At 45.5% G+C, this 26,139-nt stretch overlaps 1 protein-coding gene across 2 annotated transcripts in view; it reads right to left on the bottom strand.

Annotated features, from left to right (window-relative positions):
- grid2 (glutamate ionotropic receptor delta type subunit 2) overlaps window positions 1-26,139 on the bottom strand; it is a 938,240-nt gene that overhangs the window by 47,847 nt on the left and 864,254 nt on the right. For both annotated transcript variants that reach the window (XM_033022403.1, XM_033022410.1), the window contains exon 14: window positions 5,687-5,853. In XM_033022403.1, the coding sequence (XP_032878294.1) occupies window positions 5,687-5,853 (167 nt within the window). The remainder of the gene's footprint in view (window positions 1-5,686; window positions 5,854-26,139) is intronic.

Below are 26,139 nucleotides of genomic sequence, written 5' to 3'. Positions count from 1 at the left end.
TGTTTACAATTTAGTTTAGTTTAGAGATACAGTGTAGAACCAGGCTTTTCAGCCCAATGAGTCCACGCCCAATGATCACCCATACCCTAGTTCTATCCTACACACTAGTGCCCAGTTACAGAAGCCAACTAACCTACAGACCTGAGACAGACACAGAATGCTGGAGTACCTCAACGGATCAGGCCGCATCCCCGGAACAAAAGGCTGGCTGGTGTTTCGGGTCTGGACCCTTCTTCAGACTGATTGTAGCTGAGGGTGGGTGGAGAAACCTGCAAACCTGCACATCTTTGGGATGTGGGAGAAAGTCGGGGGAGGAAAACCCACTCTACCATTGCACAGTAGACAGTCTTTATCCAGGGTGGAAATCTCAAAGATTAGAGGACAAGGCTTTTAGGTCAGAGGAGAAAAGTTTAAAGGAGATGTGCGGGGCAAGTGATGGGCATCAGGAACGTGCTGCCAAGGGTGATGGTGGAGGCAGACATGATAGTGGTGTTTGAGGTTTTAGGATAGACACAGGGATATGCAGGGAATGGAGGGATATAGATAATGTGCAGGAAGAAAAGATTAGTTGAACTTTGCATCATGTTCAGCACAGACATTGTGGACTGAAAGGCTTGTTCCTGTATTGTAGGTATGTTGCAAAGCCTACCTGAAGCGTCGCTGAAAATCTGCCGCTGCGGGTGTGCGCGATTTTGGCGCCGTTTAGAGGTTAATCTGTCGCTGCGGGTTTAAAACGCGATTTTCTCTAGGCTGTTCAAATCGAAGATGTTCAGCCTAGTTAATTATTAACGAAAAATCACTGGAAGACCCCGTCGCAAAAGCTATTATTAGTTTTAAAGGCCTCGTATAATAGTTATAGTAGTTTAAAAATCAATCTCTAAACGCGCGACCACCTGCAGCTGTCAGGGTCGCATAGAGCAGACAATAGGAGGTATGCTGCTTATTTTTACATTAAAAAGGGCTTCTTAAGATCCCTTTATACAAAGTTTAATGTAGCGAGTAGCTCATTTTGGGCCCATTATATCCCGCAGTATTTTTCTGGGCATTTGAGGGCACAAATCTAGCGCAATGTGAACGTTCTAAACCAGCGTGTTCACAGGAACCCACTAGAAAGCTGATTTAAAATGGACTTTAATTTACAGCAATTAAACACTAAATTCCTTCCATTTGGCCTATAAATCAATGTAAATTAGATTTTAAAATCATGTTTTATTGTGAATTATTTATGAATATTATTTGGACACTTAGGCTATTTAAAAATGTTAATCATTTATTAAGAAATGGATGGATGTTTAGATCTAGTAATTGAAGTTTGAAATTAGCTACACTTGGGTAACTAACTAATTATATGCTTTAATTTCAGGTCATCCAAGTAATATTATTTTATATTTGTTTCAGAATGCTTCAATCTACGATAACTGAAAATTTCATTCAGTTCTCTTAATTTTTAAGAAGGTTATGGGCTTTTGACTGCACACGATCACAACTTTTTTGTTATGTCCATAGAAAATCAATAGGGAACAAGATGCTAATTTCCGAGTATGAAAATGGCCATAACTTTTTAAATACTTGAGATATGAAAGTAAATTAGGTGTCAAATTAAACTTCTTTTTATGCTTTATCTGATGGGATAAATTACAGACTTGATTTTTTAAATCTCAAAATGTTGTAACATTGCTATGTATTGTACTGTTCCATGTTCCATGTATCTACAGTATGTTGCAGCAGAGGACATTAAATGCGGCAGAGTCGATGCCTTACAGCCCCAGAGACCCCGCCCCGGTTCGATCCTGACTACGGATGCTGTCTATACTGAGTTTGTACGTTCTCTCTATGATCGCCTGGGACTGCTCCGGGAAATCCGTTTTTTTCCCACACTCCAAAAATGTACAGGTTTGTAGGTTAATTGGCTTTCGAAAAATTGTAAATTGTCCCTAGTGTGCAAGATAGTGCTAGTGTAGAGTGATCGCAGGTTGGCATGGACTTAGCGGACCGAAAGGCTTGTTTTCATGCTGCATCTCAAAAGTAAAAAAACTTATAATTGACTTAGGAGGCAGTGAGAGTATCCGTGGGTGGATATTGGTTGCTTCGAGCTAATGGGAAAAGGATTTTCACATGCATCGGATTAAAACCCATCCCTTGGCTTGTGTGCACCTTGATTTTGATTCCAGAGTATATGCGTGTGTGTGCGTGCATGCAGGCACGGAACTCGCTATCAAAACATGGAGGGGACCGGGGGACAGTGGTGCACAATTTTTTGGCGGCTGCGCGCGCATGCGCACACTCACACACATGCGCGAGGCTTCGGAGGCTCAATCCAGCGCTAAATGCAGCTCAACTCTGCCTGGACTGATGGGACACCAGCGCTGCTTCTCCGCGCTGGCCATATTTCCCGAAAGCCCAGGCAGGTTAACCTCAGTCCCACCCCCCCCACTCCTCCCTCCTCCAATCATCGCGCTGAATCATCATGTCCCGCCCCCATTGCCTGCTGACCAGCGTCTCTCTCGTCCAATCAGCGCCCTCGATCAGCAGTCCCACCTCCACGGTCTCGCGGAAAGCGGAGATTTTAAAATCCGGATTACAAAAACTTGGGGGGGATGTCCCCCACCTCCCAAAACATGGGGGGGGACGTGTCCCCCCTGGCCTCCCCGGGTTTTCCACCCCTGCGTGCATGTGTTTACGAGTGTGCGTGTGCTACTGTGCGTGTATGTGTTATGTGACTGTGTATGCAGCAGAACATCACCTAGCTCTCCCTGCAGAGGGCAGCATCACAGCACCAACAGTCTTGGTGTTCAGCAAGTGGGCCTGCCCTGACCACCTGTTGCTATGGAACGAGCTCCTGATGATGTCTGAGTTAGATTGTGCAGCTTCTATTACTGACCTGCTACTTCACGGGGTTGCCTTAAATCAATTCTAAGTGATAAACCATGACATGAAAAAAAACATGTTTCGTATAATTATCTTTTCTGAGGTTTGTCTATTTATGTGTCTGTTTTAAAAAAAAATATATACTGAATTTTTGTTGTTTTTTATGGGTTTTACAGAGCACTATGTTTACATATCTGATGTGCTACTTCAAATAAGGATTTCACTGTTCTGTTTCGGGACATATGACAAGAAAACACTCTTGACCCTTGGAGATGTTAGACTGAGGCTCAGTGTGCTCCCTTACATGGTTGTGACATTGTTTTGAAGATGTGGTGATGTGGAAAGGAGGGGGGGGGGGGGGGGTGCTATAGGGAGAGGTTGAACAGGCTTGGTTTCTATTCTTTGAAGAGCAGGATGATGAGAGGGGGTCAGGTAACACACACAGAGTCTCTTGGCCAGAGTAGGGCAATCAAGAAGCAGAGAACATAGGTTTAAGGTGAGGGGGAAAGCTTTGATAGAAACTTGAGGGGTACCTTTATCACACATAGGGTGGTAGGTGTATTGAATGAGCAGCTGGTGGAGGTAGTAGAGGCAGGTGGTTACCCATTTAAGAAATATTTGGACAGGAACATGGATAGGACAGGTTTAGAGGGATACTAGACTAAGTGGGACCCATTGGTTCCCCAACACAACCCATTCCCCAATGCAATATTCCATCACTCACTCGTTCTCCCAATGCAACCCGTCCCCTAACGCAATATTGCACCACTCGCGCATAGCCCCCAACTGCGCAGGCACGGCTCATTTCCACTCATCCTCCAGCACTTCCTCCCCCTCCTCTTCACCCTCCCTCTTCTTTCCCCTCCCTCCCTTACCTCTCTCTCCCTCTCCTTTCCCCTACCCTCAGTCACTCCCTCCCTTCCTCCTACCATCCATAAAAAGCAGCATCTGCAGTTCCTTCCTCCACAAGTCATTCATTGTTAGCTGTGGTTTAGTTCCAGTTGATTTGACAAATTGACAAGTTAGCATCGTGTGTGTGTGAGAGTTACTCAAGCTCCGCGCAAATTGCTCGGTCACCCTGCAACCTGACTCTCCCTCCCTCGGAGTTCGTCACGGTGGGCACCATGAGTTTCGATGAGCTGGTGGAAAAGATCTCCTCTGAGAAGGCCGTGAGGGTGAGTTACAGCAAGGGCGGCGGCGGAGGAGATGGACCCGGGCGGGACGGGTAGACGGGACCGCCATTGCTGCAGAGGGCGGGCGGGGGAGAGGGGTGAGTGATGAGGGAGAGAGAGAGAGACGGGACCAGGGCCTCCACAGGGCCTCCACTGAACCCCCCTCCGCGGCCACCACCAGTGGTGGGGGAGACGATAGACAAGTTACTGTGAGGAGGGGAGAGAGGAGTTTGTGAGTGAGGCGGGACAGGCTGCCGCCGGTGAGGCAGTAAGGGGCGTCGCCATCCCGGCCGTGGCATTGACTGACAGGAGAAGAGACCAATCTGCGTGGCGCTGACTGAAAGAATCTGCACACGTGCGGTTTTGAAGATTTTTAAACCTCGATAACTTTTACAATATATCACCGATCGGAACGAAAGTTGTTGCGCTCGGATATGTCTGGGGGGATGGGGTAGATGGAGGCACCAAGGGGGAGTGGGTTCCCTGACATTGGAGAATTCAGTGCTCATGCCGTTGGATTGTAGACTTACCCAGGCTGAATATGTGGAATTCTTTCTCTCACCACTAGCCACTGGCAGTGGAGAAGGATGAGGACAACTTTGACCTTTTGGAATGCCTGCTTGTTTGGTGCAACCTTTCAACCACGCAGAATATAGAACAGCACAGAACAGGCCCTTTGGCCCACAATATCGGTGCTGAACAAGTTATGGCCCTGTCCCACGGTACGAATTCATTCCAAGAGCTCTCCCGAGTTTGCCCTGATTCGAACTCGGAGATTTACGGTAATCGTTGGTTACTCGTCGGTACTCGGGGCTCTCGTGGACATTTTGAAAAATCTTCACGAGTCTTCCCGTGCTTACCTGCCGTTAGCGAGCCATCCCGAGTACCTGCCATTAGCGTTACGAGCCGCTAAGAGACGTCCCCGAGCTCCGACGTACCCGCTACGTTCATTCTCTGTGCTTACCACGAGTTTGATTTTTTTAAAACTCGGGAGAGCTCTTGGAATGAACTCGTACCGTGGGGCAGGGCTATCAAACTCAATATTATTTGCCTGAACATAATTCATATCCTTCCATTCCCAACATATCCTATATCGTTTCATTCCACACATATGATGTTCGCAGCAGCTGGGGCTCACCTAGAACAGGCACTGCTCAGAATGCCTAGAGCCCGAACTGGACTTTGAAAATGGCGCCAAAACATGGCACCTCTTGTATGCGGGACCAGTGGACTATTTCTATACACTTGCTAATCGGGGATGTGCCTGAGTATGGCATTACTGGACAGGACTGTTTGTAGGAAAATAATTTCACAGTGCGTTTGTAATTCGCACACGTGACAATAAATGCACAATATAACCATTGATATCCTATATCCCTCTATTCCCTGCATATCCAATAGCTTTCCATTCCTTGAATATGTAATATCCCTCTATTCCATCCATATCCAATATCTTTCCATTCCATGAATATGCAGTATCCCTCCCCTCCCTGCATATCCAATATCCCTCCATTCCAAATATATCCAATATCCCCACATCCCCTGCATACTCAACAATCCTCAATTCCTTGCCTATCCAAGCTCTAATGTTTCGGAGGTCAAGGTTAAAAACACAGTCTGGGTTTCGCACAAGGCATGAGTCCTACCTTTGGGAAAAGATATCTCTGTAGGGGCTGCCATGTTGGAGGGCGATACCGTATCCTCGGTCTGCCAGTGTGTTGCCAACGGTGAACAAAGAGCAGTCCGGACTGTTCAAGGCAATGTATTCCAACACCGCCACATCCCACACAAAGGCATAATTTCCAGCTTTCACCTGCAAATGAGAAATTAGATTTTATCAAACAATGCCCAGATTGATTAGGTCTTTGTACGATGAAAAATATAGGCCAACAGTCAGGTGCAGTTTGGGGAAGTTGCTGAATGTTGGAGGTAACTTCGTTCAAAGAAGGTCCAGTTTAGTTTAGATCCAGCATGGGAACAGGCCCTATGGCCCACCAAGTCCACATTGTTCACACTAGTACTATGTTATTAGACTTTCAAGTCCACTCCCTGCACACTTGGCAACATTTTACAGAGGTAAATAAACCTCCTAACTGCACTATCCCTCTGGGGGGGGGGGGGGGGGAGACTGGAATGATAAATAAAACAGGTCAAATTGGGGCCGGCGACAGATGACCTCAGGCAAGGAGGTTCCCTGATAGGTTGCTTGTTGGCCGATTGATAAGCCGATTGGTGTGAGCCTAAGAGGGATACATCATTGAGAACTGTGGAACTAGTTCAAGGACCTTTTGTGGAGGAAAGGGTGGGGAATATCATCTATTCCTTTAGCCTGACCTGCTGTGTTACTCCAGCATTTTGTGTCTACCCTTCATGAAAGTTTTCTCATTTGAAAGGAGAATTCAGGTCAATATAATGAAACGTGTTCTCCCACGTTCCAAGCTGGGCTGCCTCTTAGGTTCCCTGATGCCATCCAGGAACTTGAGCCATTAGAAATGTACAAAAGCTCCTGGGGCCCGTGAGCACAAGCACGACCCAAGATAAATTAGGCTTTTTATATATCAATGCATCCCTAATCCCAGCGTGGATCTAATTGTAAGAAAAGTAGTTCAGCTGTCCTGATCGTACATTTCCACCATTATCTCCTTAGAAAAATAGGTGCAGGATTAGGCCATTTGGCCCTTCGAGCCAGCACCGCCATTCAATATGATCATGGCTGATCATCTAAAATCAGTACCCCATTCCTGCTTTATCCCCATATCCCTTGATTCCTTTAGCCATAAGAGTTAAATCTAATTCTCTCTTGAAATTTGTGAAATTTGCTATGCTTCTGAACACCTTTGAAATCTTTCAAAATGTGGAAGGGATGCAAGAACTTCTCTCTGACTACTGTGCCATCTCTAATTCTATTCTAACTTAATAGAGTTCCAACATGACCATCCTGCTTTTGTATTCCACTTGCGTTGCAAATGATTTGGAGCAATAAAACAGAAAACCAGAATTAAATAGTCTGCAGAATAAAGGGGCTGTCCCACAGCGGCAACCTAATTGGCGAGTTTAGAAGAGTTTAGGAGAGTTTGAAAAAGTGTCATGTTGAAGACCTCCTTCGACTATGTAGAAGACCTCCTTCAACCTCCTTCAACTATGTTGAAGACGAGCTTTGACTAGTTTCAACTAGCTTCGGGAAAATAGGACACTGAATAGTGGAGAGTGAAATTTGAGAGACCTCCTTCAATCTCCTTCGACCTCCCTTCGACTATGTTGAAGACTATCTACGACTACCGCCGACTACCTTCGACTACCCTCGATTACCTACGAAGAACATGCCAACCTACTATGACCTACTTCGACTAAACCTACGAGTAAAAAATAATATTGATTTTTTTTCCATGGCGACAACTTTTTTTACTCGCGGGCATTTTTCAGCATGTTGAAAAATACGCCGCGACCTAGCTGAGGCCTCGAGTACGCGGGAACTACTTTGAGCATGAAGGAGAGTTACAAAGACCATGCTGCGCGTATGAGTGAAGGGCAAACTCTTCTAAACTCGCCAGTTAGGTCGCCGCAGTGGGTCAGCCTCTTTAGGATGGGATTAACCAGCTAATCATTAACAGTGTATCAGACTGCGGGCTTTCGCTGCTTTGTGCAGGTTGTAGCACATAATTAAACTGTCCGTAAAACTGAGGAAGCAGCACTAAACCGCACGGATGTGCCTCTTTGTTTGGAGAGAAGTTCTTGCACCCCTTCCATATTTTGGGAGATGTCAAAGGTGTTTAGAGGCATAGCAAATTTCACAGAGGCAGGATAGACACAAAATGCTGGAGTAACTCAGCAGGTCCGGCAGCATCTCTGGAGAAAAGGAATGGTCACCTATTCCTTTTCGCCTGAGATGCTGCCGGATCCGCTGAGTTACTCCAGAATTTTGAGTCTATCTTCTGTGTAAACTAGCATCTGCAGTTCCTTCCTACGCAGAGGCAAGGACTGATTAGGTGCTTCTGTAGCGTGCCAGATGTGGCATTGAGTGTAGATATAGCAAACTTCGACATGAAGCAGACCAACATCCTCATTTAGAAGGTTGTCCAGAGGGGATTCAGTGGGATAATTCCTGGAATGAGAAGATTGTCCGATATTCCCCATGGATTACCATTCCTTCCCATGAACCTGTCCAAATGCTTTGTAAGTGTTGTCGTTGTAGTTTAAAGAAACCTTGTTGTGGAAACGGAATGGGGGGTGGCCTCATTAAAGATCACTAGTGTCGATGTCAAAATGTTTCCACTGGTGGGAGAATCTCAAACGAGGGGACATAGTTGCAAGATTAGGGGCCGGTTATTCAAAAGTGAAGCGTGTAGGAAGGTCTTCTCACAGAGGGTGAGGGTCTTCTCATAGACCCAGGAGTGTGGTGGAAACCAGATCATTAGGGGCAGTTAACATATATCTATGAAATATGTTAATCAGATCAGCCTAGTGCACAGTGGTGCAGCTGCTAGAGCTGCTGGCTCATAGTGCCAGAGACCCGGGTGACTGTGTGGGTTTCCTCCAGGTGCTCCTGTTTCCTCCCACATCCCAAAGTCTTTCCGCTGACTGGATAGCATGCAACACCGAGCATCTCACTCTACCTCCACACATGTGATAATAAACTACAGTAACCTAAACAAGTGTGAATGGGTGATCTGTGGTTGGCATGGGCTCAGTGGAGCGAAGGAGATGTTTCCACGATACATCTCTAACTAAACTAAACTAAATTTTATTCTCAAGTCTCGGCAGTGGGTCTTAAACCAACAAAAGCGCAGGAGGATGAGGAGTGATCTTATTCAGGAGTACAGAATCATGAGAGGAATAGATCAGGTAAATGCAGAGACTCTTGCCCAGAGTAGGGGGTCAGTAGTGTGAGGAGGGACAGAGGACAGTAGTATAAGGAGGGAAAGGTTTAATAGGAACCTGAGGTTTGCACAAACGGTGGTGGGTGTATGAATGAACTGCCAGAGGAGGTAACTGAGGCAGATTTTATCATAACATGTTATGACGCATTAGGACAGGTACATGGTTAGGGTAGATCTTTAGAGGGTTTAGAGAGTTATGGGCCAAGCACGGGCAGGTGGGAATAGTGTAGATGGGGCATGTTGTTCGATGTGGGCAAGTTGGGCCGAAGGGCCTGTTTCCATGCTGTATGACTCTATGATAATCTCCAAACTCAGGCGAACATGCTACCCATTGAACCCCAGTTGCCAACACAGCAAGTAATATACAAGAGGTGAAAGGTGAAGACAATAATGGTGTTGAGGGGGGTTTTAAATAGGCACATGGATAAGCAACCTCTGGGGGAATATGGATCACATGCAGACAGAGGAGATTAGTTTTACTTTGCATCATGTTCAGCACAGACATTGTGGGCTGAAGAGCCTGTTCCTGAGCTGTACTCCTCTATGTTTGACTCAGAGACATGGACTATGTTAATTGAAACCAACATTTCTTCTCCAATACTAAATTTATCAAAATAAAATGAAACTGTGAAAGCCAGGGTATTATTTAGATGGAAAAAATCACATTGGGCAAGTACATTGATAGAAAAGGGTTAGAGGAATATGGACCAAATGCAGGCAGGTGGGACTAGTGTAGATGGGGCATGTTGGTTGGCATGGGCAAGTTGTGCCATAGGGCCTGTTTCCACGCTGTATCACTCTATGACTATCTGCTTACATGGGGAAAATATAAAGGTGGAAATTACAGAAGGGGGAAATCTAGTGCAGAATATAGTTCTCAGCATTGTAGTGCATCAATTCCATAGACAGAGCCCATTATACGCGATGGTAGAGGTGAATCAAACAGTACCCTAGCTTATGGATGGATCGTTCAGCAGTCTGATAATAGAGGGGAATCTAAGCTGTTCCTGAGTCTGGTGGTGCCTGGTTTCAAGCTTGTGCCAGGCAGGAGCAGGGAGAGGTAAGAATGGCTGTGTGAATATATAGGCTGCTTTTCTGAGGCAGCATGAAATGTAGATGCCTCCAGCGTCAGAGACAGCACTGTGGTGATGGACATCGATACATCATCTGGCCAGGCTGACTCCAGCAACTCTGGCCTTGTGCCGCGGCCAGGTCAATGGGCTTATATGTTCGACAGTAAGATTTTTTTTTTAAATTTCAGGCCTAGAGAGTACAGGAATGGCGCCTAAAACGTGGCGACTCTTGTGCGCTGACTCAAGTGTGGTCTCCGACCTTACATCCTTATACTTGGTATGATTCAGCCTCTAATTGTATAGTAGGATTGTCACTGAACCGGGGTCAAGGAAAGAGTGTTCACGTTGCCGCCCTGTTTCCACCAATCTTTCCACCACCACGCACAAGAAGCACAAAATGCGGCAAGACAGACACCATTCTATGACAAGTGTGTTCAGCTCTGGCTGAACAACTTCTAATCTTGTGTGTGGACTCGATAAGAAGAAGTTACTGAACTGTCATGCAAAAAAAACAAATCAATTTCACTGTATACTTGACAATGAAGTACCATTGAACCCAGACTTTAGAGATATGATGCCGGTCCAGCGATTGCCCCATGCACTAGTATTATTCGACATACTAGAGACGATTTTACAATGTACCAAAGCCAATTGAACTACAAACCTGCATGCCCTTGGAGTGTGGGAGACTTTGTCTCTGGAACTGATGCACTACAATTGGGATGGTCACAGGAAGAACTGCATACAGACAGCACTCATAGCCAGGATCGAACCCAGGTCTCTGGAGTTGTAAGGCAGCAACTCTACCGTTGCGCCACTGTGTTGCCCCAACCATTGAGTCAATGCTGGGAATTCAGGCTACATCTATAACTGCAATTTCTTCTGGTTTTGGGGAGAGCTGTTCCCAAACTAAACAGTGATGCCACCCAAATGTACTTTTTTTTAGTTTTAGGTTAGTTTAGAGATACAGCATGGAAACAAGCCCTTCGGTCCACCAAGTCCGCGCCAACCAGCGATCACTTCGTACACTACTTCTCTCCTACAATTTATAGAAGCCAATTAACTTACAAACCTACATGTCATTGGAATCTGCTGAGCATCGTAACAGCTTCATTGCTCATCAGATTCCCAACTCACTTAATTGTCTGGCATTTAGCGGAATGGTCAGATGCAAAGGGAAAACCCAGGGATTGAAACTGCCCGACGACGCACATTCCAGCAGCAGGTAAGTTCATTGCAGAGTTTTAGATGGAGCCAGAATTCCCAGCATTGACTTAGCGGTTGAATGATACTTTATGCTCCACATTACCCATTGTCAGGCCTGCACGCTTCACTGCAGCCGTAGACAACACATTTAGAATTAGGATATTAACAGCTCACAAGATGTTCTTATCGCAGCAGTTTGACTGAAATTAATACAGCCAGGCTGCCAAAAGTCAAAGATGGATTTCTGTCTCGGCACTGGAGTGAATTAATTCTGCTGCCAAATAATTTTACCCAAAGTCAAAAGTTGAAAGAATGGTGCTTGAGAAAGAAACACCAAAACATTCTTGACTGGGACACACCATCTTGGAGAAAATGTAGAAACAAGGAACTCCAGCTCTTCATCTCCCCCCCCGCCGCCCCCGCCGCGCCCAACCCCTACTTTCAGTCTCAAGAAGGATCCTGACTAAGAATGTTATACATCCTTTATCTCCAGAGATGATGCCTCACCCGCTGATTTACTGCAGCACTTTTATCTATCTTTAACTATCTTTAAAAGCTTTTCCCACCCTGGTCATTCCTTCTTTCACTGCTCCCATCCAGCAGAAGGTACAGAAGCTTGAAAGCGCGCATCACCAGACTCAGGAACAGCTTCTTCCCCTCAGATTCGGAATGGTCCTTCCATAAGCTCGGGTACCGTCCGATTCATCTCTACCCCATTCAGGACATTGGACTTTTATCTCTGGAACAGAGGTGCTACAATGTTAAGAACTATATTTTGCCACCTCCAGGCAAGAGGTGAAGAAGTGTGAAAATGCACGCCTCCAGATACAGGGACAGTTTCTTCCCAACTGTTATCAAGCAACTGAACCATTCTATCAAGCACTTAAGAGCAGTTCTGAGCTACTATCTACCTCAGTGCAGATTACCTTTAATTGGACTTTACTGGTCTTCATCTTGTACTTGACGTTATTCCCTTTATCCTGTATCTGTACAATGTGGATGGCTCAATTGTGATCATACATTGTCTTTCCGCTGACTGGTTATCACGGAACAAAAGCTTTTCACTGTACCATGGAACAAGTGACAATAAACTAAACTAGACTAACTGGAGGGAGACGTCTCTGTTTTTATATTCCACACGATGCATCATAACCATCAAGTAAATGGGGCAATCAGACCAGGACTCTAATGTGCAATCAGCTTGTATTGTCCTTGCAAGCTCAGTATTGCATTGGGAAATGATAATGAACAGAGACATGTTCAGTATTGATGCTGATCTGTAGGGTTAAGTTAGAACTTGCTTGGGGCTTTGATGTGTAACTTGCTAACAATCACCCCCAGTATCAGAAGGTCATGAATCCGAAGCCTAATTCAGACTGCTAAGCTTATAATCAAGGCTGAGTGGAGCTGAGGGGTAAATGTGCTGTCAAAGGTGCTGACATCAGATGTTAAAGTGAGAATTGTGTCTCACTCTCAACTGAATGCAGCAAGGTGGTGCAGCAGGTAGAGCTGCTGCTTCACAGCACCCGAGACCCGGGTTTGATCCTGACCTAATCTGCTGTCTGTGTGGAGTTTGCACGTTCTCCCTGTGACCGTGTGGGTTTCCTCCGGGTGCTCTAGTTTCCTCCCCCATTCCAAAGACGTACAGGTTTGTAGGTTAATTGGCTTTGGTAAAATGATGAACTGACCCTAGTGTGTAGGATAGTGTTAAGTGTACGGGGTGATCACTGGTTGACGTAGACTCGGTGGGCTGAAGGACCTGTTTCTGTGCTGTATCTCTAATGTCTAAATTAAACACAGTAAAAAGAAAGAAAACTCTCAAAAGAACACAATTAGTGGAAAACACAATGAAGGTGTTCAGTAGTGCAAGAGGATGTTCGGCTGTGGGAAAGATGCAACATAAATGGAAATTGTTGTTGAAATATGTGAGGGATTGGGAGTATTTTCGAGCATCCATGAGTGAAGAGATTTTCATTCCAATCGTTGCATGTTTATTAGCAGGAAATTGGAAATTCTTGGCTCCAGCTCCCTGCATTGAAGTGATAAGATGCTGTAGAATTGTAAGTATAATTATTTGTTATATCAGCTTATTGCAGGTGAACTCGCAAGGAATATTTAGGCACCCGCATTTAAAACCAAGGAATTTCACAGCTTAAGTCCATCTGGAAACTCCTGCTGAGTGCCGCGGTGGGTGCCGGAGGTCGGTCGAGGATGTACCGCTTGCGGGGGAGGGGAGTTCTGCTGAGAACAAAGTAGCAGCTGGCATGGGGTGGGGAGGGAGGGAGGAAGGGGGTGCAGACAACATAGAGGGACCATTGGGACTGCATTTAACACTTTGCAACATTGCCGGCGCCCTATACGCGATGACTCTTTGTATACCTTGTATACGGCATGCAAAAAAAAAAGAATTTCACTGTGGGATGTCACATATGGTAATAAAGTATCAATCATTCATTCATTTGGCCCATCGTATCGTATGCCCAATGAGCAAATAAGTCCAGGTTCTTTTGCCCATCTCTTTACTTAGCACAATTACCATGTAACGCCTCTATTGCCAGCTCTTTACACCCTACCCACAACTTTCCGTCTGAAGAAGGGTCTCGACCAGAAATGTCACCCATCTTTTTTCTCCAGAGATGCTGCCTAACCCGCTGAGTTGCTCCAATACTTTGTATTTATCTTTGGTTTAAGGTGCGATGGGAAAGATTTTATAGGAACCTAAGAGGCAACATTTTCACACAGAGGGTAGGGGGTATATGGAATGAGTTGCCCAAAGAGGTAGTTGAGGCAGGTACTATAGCAACACTTAAAAGACATTTGGACAGATTCATAGATAGGAAAGATTTAGAAGGATACTAGACTAAGTGGGACCCGTTAGGTCCCATGTTCACACGGGAGGGCTGGTCCCCCAACACAATATTCCACCTCTCCACCAATTCCAATATTGGTGGCCAGTGGGGGGGCTTTCTGGAGCGCTGGTATGGGTTCTTGGGGTGGCAGCTCAGTCTCTCAAGCCTGATCTGCTGGCAGCTCACTCACGGCTGGTGGGCTGGCAGTTGACTCATGGCTATTCCTTAAAATTCCATTTCAAGCAGGGTGCAAGGCCACCAAATTCAAATCCATTTTCCTACCATTTCAAGCAGGGTGCAAGGCCACCAAATTCAAGTGCAGTTTCCTACCACTTCAAGCAGGGTGCAAGCCCACCGAAATCAAGTGCAGTTTCCAACCACTTCAAGCAGGGTGCAAGGCCACCAAATTCAAGTGCAGTTTAATACCACTTTCAGCAGGGTGCAAGGCCACCAAATTCAGTGCAGTTTCATACCACCAAGCAGGGGGCAAGGCCGCCATATTCAAGTGCAGTTTCATTTCACTTCAAGCAGGGTGCAAGGCCACCAAATTCAAATGCAGCTTCATACCATTTCAAACAGGGTGAAACCACCATAAAACCACACAAAACTCAAAACTCACAGTTCAGTAGACATTCAGTGTGTTCAGTTGATTCACAGCTCAGACAGAGTCGTGACCTCTCCCTCCCCATCATGCAGAGACTGAGCCACCCCCACACATCCGGGGTTTATAACCCCTCCCCCTCCCACTGGAAAGGGTGTGGCCTTCATGGCGTGATTGACAGGAGAGAGATTCTCAACATTTTTTAAACACTAATAACACTTTTATTTTTCATTGATGGGAAGAATTCTCTGCACCTGCTGAGCAGAGGGGGACTGAGTAAGATGGCCAAAAATCACAGCCATAAGTGGTAGCGTTTTATCTAAAATCAATATACAGTGCAAACAGGAAGTAAGTGCATTTGCAGTAGTGCCCTTTAACTTCAAGCCAAAGCACCCAAACTGCCATTTGCAGTAAGTAGTGCCTTTCAACTTCAAGCCAAAGCACCCAAACTGCCATTTGCAGTAAGTAGTGCATTTTTGTACAGGGTCTTGGTGAGACCACACCTGGAGTATTGCGTACAGTTTTGGTCTCCAAATCTGAGGAAGGACATTATTGCCATAGAGGCTATTGCTATGTCTATGTTTCTATGTTTCAACTTCATGCCAAAGCACCCAAGCCACCATTTGCAGTAAGTAGTGCCTTTCAACTTCAAGCCAAAGCACCCAAGCCACCATTTGCAGTAAGTAGTGCCTTTGAACTTCAACCCAAAGCACCCAAACCACTATTTGCAGTAAGTAGTGCCTTTTAACTTCGCCAAAGCACACAAACAACCATTTGCAGGTAGTGCCTTTTTACTTCAAACAAATCATATTTTCATTTTCAAACCATATTAAGGGGACTCACAGTTGAGTAGACATGTGCTCAGTTTTATTCAGAGCTCAGAGAGGTGTGACCCTTTGGCTTCATCCATCTTGCAGAGACTGAGTGAGACACATCACTTCCTGGTTTTATAGTCCCTCCCCCTCCCTCCAGCAGGGGCAGCAGAGAGAATGGCGAATTTAAAAAAAACATTAATATGTCTCTGATTTGTCATCGATGGGAAAAATCCTCCAGGTCCAGGAAGGCAGAGGGGGGGCTCTGAGCGAGGTGGCCAAAAATGACGGCCTTGGGTGGCGCCGTTCTCTCTGAAATCGCAGCACAGTGGGCCAAAGGCGGTCAAGATCAGAGTTTTAGTAATATAGATGGACCAAACATGGACAGGTGGGACTAGCTTACATGGGGTATCTTGGACTGCATGGGCAAGTATCGCTGAAGAGCCTGTTTCCATGCTGTATGACTATGACTCAACCTATAAGCATACAGGCCCTTCAGCCCACCGTGTCCATGCCAACCAACAATCTCCTGTACAGTAACACTATTTAACATTTTACTGAAGCTAACTAACCTACAAAATCTGTACGTCTTTGGAATATGGGAGAAAACTGTAAAAACTGGCCAAATTAAATACACCATAAAATGGAGGATCCCTGCACTTGTCGGAATTGCTTAACCCTTGTCAGCTGAAATTTGCAGGCTTTGGACGGCGCCAACCTGTCTAGGCTTAGACTGGTATGCAGGATGGTGAGAGGTCCAGGTGTTCTCCTTGTTTCTCCTAAATTGATAAAATGTATAGCAGTTTTGCAAACAAACCCTAAACGCATCATTTTGATTGGATCGCTGCAAGGGCATTGTAAATAGCATAAATAATGTTGCAAGACGGTCATCCTGTTGGTTGATGATTGGTCAAACTGTTGAGCCTTGGAGAAACAGTTTGAATCTCAGGGAACATGTTTCAATGTTTATTCTTGTTTGATTCCTTCCAGAAGCTCCATTTGAATACAATGTATTAGTTACTGTATGATTGGGTTAGGGAAATGTCTATCATGTACTGTGTTAATCGATATCTGTTATTGGACTGTAAAGAGACCACCCCCATGTAGTTCGGCTCCTCAAAGTTCGGGGACCTATAAAAGGCAGCTCCCACGAGGTCCTATGTCGACCTTCTGGGAGAACACATGATCTTTTGGAGTGTCTCTGCTTGCACGAGGCTAGCAGGGCTTGGCCAAGCAGATACAAGGATCGAACCCGCGGTGGTTAGGTATAGTAGTGGGGAACTGTTATTGTGTTTTTCCAAAATAAAGTTTAGATGCGCAAGTGCTTGACTCAGTATCTTATTGACTGAAACAAGACTAGGGGGAAGCTTAGAACGAGCTATTTACAAAAACGGAGCACCCGGAGAAAACCCATGCAGTCACAGGGAGAACGTACAAATTTCACCCAGAAAGCACCCTTAGTCAGGATTGAACCCAGGTTTCTGGTGCTGTAGTGCTGCTACTCTTCCACTGCACCGATGAGCCGCTCTATAATTCTGCTGAAATTCTAGTGTTTCATTGCCAAACACACCATATTATAAACTCTTGTAACAGCCATGAAACCCACACAGTTACAATGACCACAATTTGAAACTACAGTGTAGTAAGCACTTTGGGATTGTTAAATGTGCTCTCTGGATATGATTCTTCCTTACATTATTCATGCCACTCTATTACCAGGCTGTGCGAATGGCAAATGTCGAGTTATATTGCTCAGTTGTAACTCTGGCAAGATTCAAACATACCCATACAACACATAGGGAGGCACAGTGGTGCAGTGGTAGAGTTACTGCCTTACAGTGCCAGAGACGTGGGTTCCGTCTTGACTACAGATGCGGTCAGTGTGAGGAGTTTGTGCATTGTCCCTGTGATCGCGTGGGTTTTAGACTTCCGAGATCCAGCGCAGAAACAGGCACCGGCCTGCCGTGTCCGCACTGCCCACCCCATACACTGGCACTATCCTACACACTAGGGACAATTTTACCAAAGCAACGTGGGAGGAAACCGGAGCACTCGGGGAAAACCCACGCCGTCACTGGGAGAATGTTTTCTCTTTGTGCTCCAGTTTCCTCCCACATTCAAAAAATGTGCAGGTTTGTCGGTTAATTGGCTTCTGTAAGTTGTCCCTAGTGTGTTGGTTAGAATTAGTGTATGGGTGATCGCTGGTCGACGTGGGCGGAACGGCTTGTTTCCACGCTATGTCTCTAAAATTGTAGCTAAAACTAAAAACAAACAATATGGTCTTACCGTTTAGAGATACAGCGCGGAAACAGGCCCTTTGGCATATTGATTCCACACCGACCAGGGATCTATTTTATTGGTAGGGAGGGACAATTTGCATTTTTTTTTAATACCAAGCTAATTAACCTACAAATCGGAATGTCTTTGGAGTGTAGGAGGGAACTTGGAGAATACCCACATGGTCACGGTGAGAACATACATAGATACATAGAAAATAGGTGCAGGAGTAGGCCATTCGGCCCTTCGAGCCTGCACCGCCATTCAATATGATCATGGCTGATCATCCAACTCAGTATCCCGTACCTGCCTTCTCTCCGTACCCCCTGATCCCTTTAGCCACAAGCGCCACATCTAACTCCCTCTTAAATATAGCCAATGAACTGGCCTCAACTACCCTCTGTGGCAGAGAATTCCAGAGATTCACCACTCTCTGTGTGAAAAATGTTATTCTCATCTCGGTCTTAAAGGATTTCCCCCTTATCCTTAAACTGTGACCCCTTGTCCTGGACTTCCCCAACATCGGGAACAATCTTCCTGCATCTAGCCTGTCCAACCCCTTAAGAATGTTGTAAGTTTCTATAAGATCCCCCCTCAATCTCCTAAATTCTAGCGAGTATAAGCCGAGTCTATCCAGTCTTTCTTCATATGAAAGTCCTGACATCCCAGGAATCAGTCTGGTGAACCTTCTCTGTATGGAAATAATGTCCTTCCTCAGATTTGGAGACCAAAACTGCATGCAATACTCCAGGTGTGGTCTCACCAAGACCCTGTACAACTGCAGTAGAATCTCCCTGCTCCTATACTCAAATCCTGTTGCTATGAAAGCTAACATACCATTCGCTTTCTTACAAACTGTACAGTCAGCACCTGTAGTCAGGATCGAACCCACATCTCTGTCGCTGTAAGTAATGGGTGGCATGGTTCTTCCAAGTAATGATGCTTAGACTCGCCACTCCCTGCATTGAAACACTTTTCTACATCACCATTTTAATCCTTCTACTTTAAATACCTACTTTAATACCTACCATATCCCCTGATTTTTAACCCCTCTGCCAAGGATATTAGACCCTTCTTACTTACTGTCACTGACTACCTCAAATACATCAACTTCAGCAATCCTAAAAAAGACTGAAGAATGAATGAAACTGGGGCAAATTGCACTTCTATTTGTAGGTCACTTCATGCCAATCAGTTCATTTAACCATGTATTTACTGTCATGAGCTACACTTATGAGACCAAGTGCAATTTCTACATTCGAGATGTGCTTGACGATATCATTCTCCATGGAAATATCCTTTTACTTTGGAGATATAGCAGAGAAACAGGTCCTTTAACCCACCGAGTCCAGGCTGACCATTGATCACCCATTCACACTTGTTCTTTGATATCCCACTTTCTCATCCATTCCCGACAGGCAATTTAAAGTGGTCATCTAACCTACAAACCTGCACCTCTTTGGGATGTGGGAGGAAAAACGGAGCACCCGGAGGAAATCCAAGCAGACACAGGGAGAACATGCAAATAAACCCTCCAGGTGAATTGGAAGAGATTGATCAAAAGCACTTGACGACACTGGGCCTGTACTCGCTGGAGTTTAGAAGGATGAGGAGGGACCTCATTGAAACTTACCGAATAATGAAAGGCCTGGATAGAGTGGATGTGGAGAGGGTGTTTCCACTAGTGGGAGAGTCTAGGACCAGAGAGCACAGCCTCAGAATAAAATGGACATACCTTTAGGAAGGAGATGAGGAGGAATTTCTTAAGTCAGAGAGTGGCGAATCTGTGGAATTCATTGACACAGACGGCTGTGGCCAAGTCAACGGATATTTTTAAAGCAGAGGTTCTTGTTTAGTAAGGGTGTCAGGGATTATGTGGAGGAGAATGGAGTTGAGAGAGAAAGATACATCGACCATGATTGGATGCCAGAGTAGACTTGATGGGCTGAATTGTTTAATAACTTATGAACTTATGCACTCCAGTTCTCATATATAGCTCAATTAGCCTACCCACCCTTACATTTTTGGATGTCGGAGGAAATCAGACTACCCAGGTGAAACCCACACAGTCACACGGAGAGCGTGCAATCTCCACACAGAGAGGACCAGAGATCAGGATCGAACCCGGGTCTCTGGCACTGCGAGGCAGTAGCTCAACCAGCTTTGTCACCTAATATGCCTGAAATTGGCTGACAATGCATGCTGGAAAAATACAGCTTAAAACATGGCTTCCAGTGCGCACCAGTTAAGAGAAAAAGCTTCAGGGGAGTAATTCCAACATTGCCGATAGCTTTATTGTGAGAGAGACATTGGTAATGGCTCACATTATTTCCCACAGTGTCAAATATTACTGAATACATTTGACAGAATTATACTAGCATGGAAATGCATTACTGTGAATTATTTTAGTAAAGTCAATATTTATTTCTGTTGATCCGACAAAGAAAGGAGTTTATTGAGCATGAAATTTTCAGACACTTTATTGAATTTTATCCTGGGGAATAGAAACTCTTCAGGCAATCAACATCACTTGTACATTCCATGCATTTCACAAATAATTTAAAGTTATCAAGCTGTGGAGCATTTTAACACTGCCCTTATTTATGGAATCAGTGAGATTTTTATTGCAGCCAGTGAATTAGACAAACTGATCTGATTATCAGTGCGTCATTATCCCTTTCTTAAAAGCCTTTCTGGTTTCTTAATATCTCCTGCCCTCATCCCCTCAGAGTTCGTTGTGCCCCTCCCCCCACTTTTTGGCATCTTGGAACAGAGTTCCAAACAGAGTTTTGTTTTTAACTCTCCGCACTTTAGATTTAAAGTCAATGACCTGAAACCATAACTCTGTTTCTCTCTCACCAGACGCCTGACCTGCTGAGTGCTTCAAGCATTATCTGTTACATTTCTGTTTCACATCGTGAGAGGAATAGATCGGATGGACACACAAAAGTCTCTGGCCCAGAGTGGGGGAATTCGAGGAGCAAAGGGCAGAGGTTTAAAGTGAAGGGGGAAAGATTTTATAGGATTCTGAGGGGTGACCTTTTCATGTAAAGAGAAAAACAAGGTTCATAAAAGGTTTTATGGAATGAGCTGCCAGAGGAGTTAGTTGAGGCAGGGCCTATCACAATTTTTAAGAAGCAATTAGACAGGTACATGGATAGGACAGGTTCAAAGGGATATGGGCCAAACTCAGGTAGGTGGGACTAGTGTAGATGGGACATGTTGGACAGTGTGGGCAAGTTGGGCCGAAGGGCCTGTTTCCATACTGTATGACTATTTCATTATTAATATCATGTTGGATCACAAACAGTTCCCTCCAAGGGTTTTGAAGACAACTCTGCTCTGAAAGACTTCACATGTTTGTTCCTCAGGTGTGTGAGAATCTCTATTGACAGGCTACTAACAGATCATGTAGCCACTCAGAGACCCACGACAGCTCATCTTCCTGTCCTCATTTGAAAATGTATTAGCAAAAAGATCTTAGTTTAGAGACACAGCATGGAAACAGTCCCTTCAGCCCACTAGAGTCCACACCGTTCTGTTATCCCACTTTCTTATCCAATCCCTACACATTAGGAGCAATTTTACTGAGGCCAATTAACTTTAGGCTTTAGAGACAGAATGCAGAAACAGGCCTCGTGGCCCACCTAGTCTGTGCCGATCAGCGTTCACCCCATATATTAACACTATCTTACACCCACTATCCCACATCCTAAAGGACAACTTTTACCAAAGCCAATTAACCTACAAACCTGTACTTCTTTTGAACGTGGGGAAGAAACCGGAGCATCCGGAGAAATTCCACGTGGTCACTGAGAGAAAGTACAAACTCCGTACAGACAGCACTCATAGTCAGGATTGAACCTGGGTCTCTGGCACAGTAAGGCAGCAAATCTACCGCGGCACCACTGTGCCACCCTAAAAAACTATCAAACCACACGACTTTGGGATGTAGAAGGAAACCGGAGCACTCGGAGGAAACACACGCGGTCACGTGAGAATGTACAAACTCTGTACAGACAGCACTCAGAGTCAGGATCGAACCTGGTCTCTGGTGCTGTGAGGCATCTCTCCAGAAAAGGTGAAAATCAAAGTCGGATTTGACTTTTCCATGACTTGCTTTCTTTGGAATATCTATAGCAAAGTTCCAAAATCTGAGGGTGGAAGGAAGTCCTAAGAATCTAGAAATGAAGGAGATTAAAGTGAGTGGTAGGCACTGCCCCCATTCGCTGTGATGGTATTTCAGTCTCAGTCACAGAGGCCGAAGTCAGGAAATCCTTCAGAGGGGTGAACCCCCGAAAAGCACCTGGACCTGATGGTATACCCGGTCGTGTTCTAAAAATCTGTGCGGACCAACTGGCTGGAGTTTTTACGGACATTTTCAACCTGTCACTATTGAGGTCTGAGGTCCCCACCTGCTTCAAAAGGGCATCAATTATACCAGTGCCCAAGAAGAGTAAGGTGACGTGCCTCAATGACTACCGACCTGTGGCACTAACGCCTGTGGTGATGAAGTGCTTTGAGAGGTTGATCATGGCGAAAATCCACTCCTACCTCGACAAAAACCTGGACCCACTGCAGTTTGCTTACCACCACAACAGATCAACGGTGGATGTAATCTCGCTGGCCTCCACTCCACTCTGGACCACTTGGACAACAAAAACTCATATGTCAGGCTATTATTCATTGATTACGGCTTGGCATTTAATACTATCATCCCCTCCAAGCTGGTTACCAAACTCGCAGAACTGGGTCTCTGCGCATCCCTCTGCATCCACAGACCACAGACTGTTCGTATTGGTGGAAATGTGTCAGACTCGATAACAATCAGCACGGGAGCACCTCAAGGCTGCGTGCTCAGCCCCCTGCTGTACTCACTCTATACTCATGACTGCGTAGCCGGTCATAGTGCGAACTCCATCATCAAGTTCGCTGACGACACCACTGTTGTGGGACGTATCACTGATGGGGATGAGTCCGAGTATAGAAGCGAGATTGAGCAACTGTCCATATGGTGCCAGCACAATAACCTGGCCCTCAACACCAGCAAAACCAAGGAACTGATTGTGGACTTTGGAAGGAGTAGGATGGGGACCCACAGTCCCGTTTACATCAACGGGTCGATGGTTGAAAGGGTCAAGAGCTTCAAATTCCTGGGCATGCACATCTCTGAAGATCTTTCCTGGTCCGAGAACACTGATGCAATTATCAAGAAAGCACATCAGCGCCTCTACTTCCTGAGAAGATTACGGAGAGTCGGATTGTCAAGGAGGACTCTCTCTAACTTCTACAGGTGCACAGTAGAGAGCATGCTGACCGGTTGCATCGTGGCTTGGTTCGGCAACTTGAGCGCCCTGGAGAGGAAGAGACTACAAAAAGTAGTAAACACTGCTCAGTCCATCATCGGCTCTGACCTTCCTTCCATCGAGGGGATTTATCGCAGTCACTGCCTCAAAAAGGCTGGCAGTATCATCAAAGACCCACACCATCCTGGCCACACACTCATCTCCCTGCTACCTTCAGGTAGAAGGTACAGGAGCCTGAAGACTGCAACAACCAGGTTCAGGAACAGCTACTTCCCCACAGCCATCAGGCTATTAAACCTAGCTCGGCCAAACTCTGAACATTAATAACCCATTATTTGTTATTTGCACTTTATCAGTTTATTTATTCATGTGTTTTGTAGTAAATGCCTATTATGTTCTGTGTGCTGAAGCAAAGCAAGAATTTCATTGTCCTATCAGGGACACATGACAATAAACTTGAACTTGAACTTGCCCAGTCCATCGCAGGTACTGACCTCCCCAACATCAAAGGGATCTACGGGAGGTGTTTCCTCAAAAAGACGGCCAATAACATCAAAGACCCACACTACCCTGGCCACACTATCATTTTGCTCCTACCATCAGAAGTAGGTACAGAAACCAGAAACCCATTTCCACCCAGGTTGAAGAATAGTTCTTCTCAGCAACTATCAGGCTCTTTGGTTGCACTACAGATTTTGTTTTTTGTTTACATTAGTATGAAGCTTGTTAACTTTCTGAATTCGTTGATTATTATATTTCTATGTATATGTTGCATTTCCAGGCCTGTTAAGATGCTACAAGTAAGAACTCTTGACACCGAGTATAACTGTAACGTCCAGGTTCAGGAGCAGCTTCTTCCCAACAACCATCAGGCTATTGAACACTACAACCTCCAGATAAGCTCCAAACTACTTGACTTGGGTGCATTGATTTTGTCTTTGCACTATTATTATTGTTTGTTTCATGTTTTATATACTGAATTTCTTTTTTGTCTGTTTATTATGGTGTTTGCTGGGTAATTTGTTTACATATCTGTCGTGCTGCTGCAAGTAAGAATTTTGTTGTTCTGTTTTGGGACATTTGACAATAAAACTCTCTTGACTCTTGATGCTTGTGACATTCTTGAATCAAGACAAGAGAATCAACTTCTGTTTGCCCCATAGTACTAACTTGTGGCAGTTCCACTGATGGAGTCATAGAAATAAATCTTTCCGCCCACCATGCCGATCTTTGTAACTGCAATGCTATAAAGCTGTAACACTATGTTCCACACTCTGGTCTTTTTTCTCTTTGCACCACCTGTTGTATTTGGCTCGCTTGTACTCATGTCGAGTATGATTTGGCCTGATAGCACACAAAGTTCAGCAATGTATCTCGGTATACTGATAATTATAAACCAATAATAATGATAAAACTAACAATGGAAGTCACCTATGAACTTCTTGAAGTCTCATTTTAAAGCCCGACTGCTCCCCAATACGTACATTTCGTTCAGACCGTAAGGTCTGAATGACAATAAAGGAAATTCTAATTCTAATTCTAATTCTATTCTGCTCTCTAAGTAGTCATAGGACAAACTTTTTCTTCCTCCTCTGATATCTGTCTGCTTGGACACCTTGCTTAACGAAGAACTAAAGGTGATGTTTGCAAAAACCAATCCTTTCGAAGGCAATTGACTGGAAGTTGATCTGTTCAACAGTGGAGATAAAGAGAACAACGTAACAGGTGGCACAGCGGTAGAGTTGCTTCCTTACAGGCCAGAGACCAGAGTTCGATCCGGACTATGGGTGCTGTCTGTACAGATTTTGTACGTTCTACCTATGACACTGTGGACTTTCTCTGGGTGCTCCAGTTTCTTTCCACACTCCAAAGACGTGCAGGTTTGTAGGTTAATTGCCTTCTGTAAATTGTCTTTAGTGTGTAAGATATAACTAGTGTACAGGTGAACAGAATCGGTGGGACGAAAGGCCTGTTACCACGCTGTATCTCCAAAGCTAAACTAAAACTAAATAGCATGTGACATGACATGACATCTCCTAGACAAAAAGCATGTTTGACTGCAAACATGGCTTTTCCCTTTTGCTGCTCAACAGTTTTCTCAATTGAATATACAAATTCATTTTATTTACTTGAAAGTTAGCTTTTAATTTTACTTTGGAGTCACGCGAGTGACTACGTGAAGAGCCCGCTCAGCACGCATGCGCGGCATTGCGTTCAGCAGTGCAACAGCGGCCGCAGCAGGAGTCAGGCGCTCCCGTTGCAGTTTAAAAGACGGACCGTCAGGTAAGTTAAACTGAGGTCGGCTTTACTTGTGAAAGGAGAGCCTTCTGATTTCTGTTTTCAGAATGAGTGCGACTAAGAAGAGGCTCTCAAAGAGATCTGTCCCCCGCTCGACTCCAACGGAGGAGCGTTCCATCTGTGGGGGGCAGCAACAGGCGGTAGGACCGCTTACCGGGCGCTCCGCCATCCCCGACACCGTGCCGAGCCCAGTCCCGCTAGCGCCTGAGCAGCGGGCTGGATGTAAAGCTACCCGAAAAAGCGTCCGGCCGGTGGTTTCCGACTCGTCGGACGGGGACGTCTCTCCACCCGCACATGGAGCGGCTCCTGGAGCAGGTGCTCCAGCGAGACGTGCTGCATGAGGGGCGCTCTCGCAGGGGGAGTTCAGGCACTCCCTCCACAGTGCCTTGTGCATTGCCCATCGCTTCCTCCTCACCCGAGTGTAGCTTTGGTGACCAGGACTGGGCTGGTCAGGAAGAGGGGACGCTGGCTGAAGAAGTCGGGAGTATGCAAGGGGTGCAGGACCAGGAAGAGCTGCTGGATGTGGTGGACCGCTACGTGGCAGCCCCACGTGCAGGAAGGCCATTAAAGCCTAAACTAGCGGCCAGCATTAACCACCTCTCCAACAGGCCCCTACAGGAGCAGGTGGTTAATCAGGCCTTAGAATTGTACACAGCTCCAGAAAATTGTGAGTCTCTCAAAGTGCCGGCTGTCAACAGCCAAATCTGGGGGCACGTCGGGACAAATATTCGGAACCAGGAGCTGAAACTGCAGCGGATCCTCAGGCTCCTGACGTCAGCCATCACATCATTTGCTCGTTC

Source organism: Amblyraja radiata, chromosome 1, assembly GCF_010909765.2.
Source record: "Amblyraja radiata isolate CabotCenter1 chromosome 1, sAmbRad1.1.pri, whole genome shotgun sequence".
In the NCBI taxonomy this organism is placed as follows: Eukaryota; Metazoa; Chordata; class Chondrichthyes; order Rajiformes; family Rajidae; genus Amblyraja; species Amblyraja radiata.
This window is presented reverse-complemented; position numbering and strand designations above follow the sequence as displayed.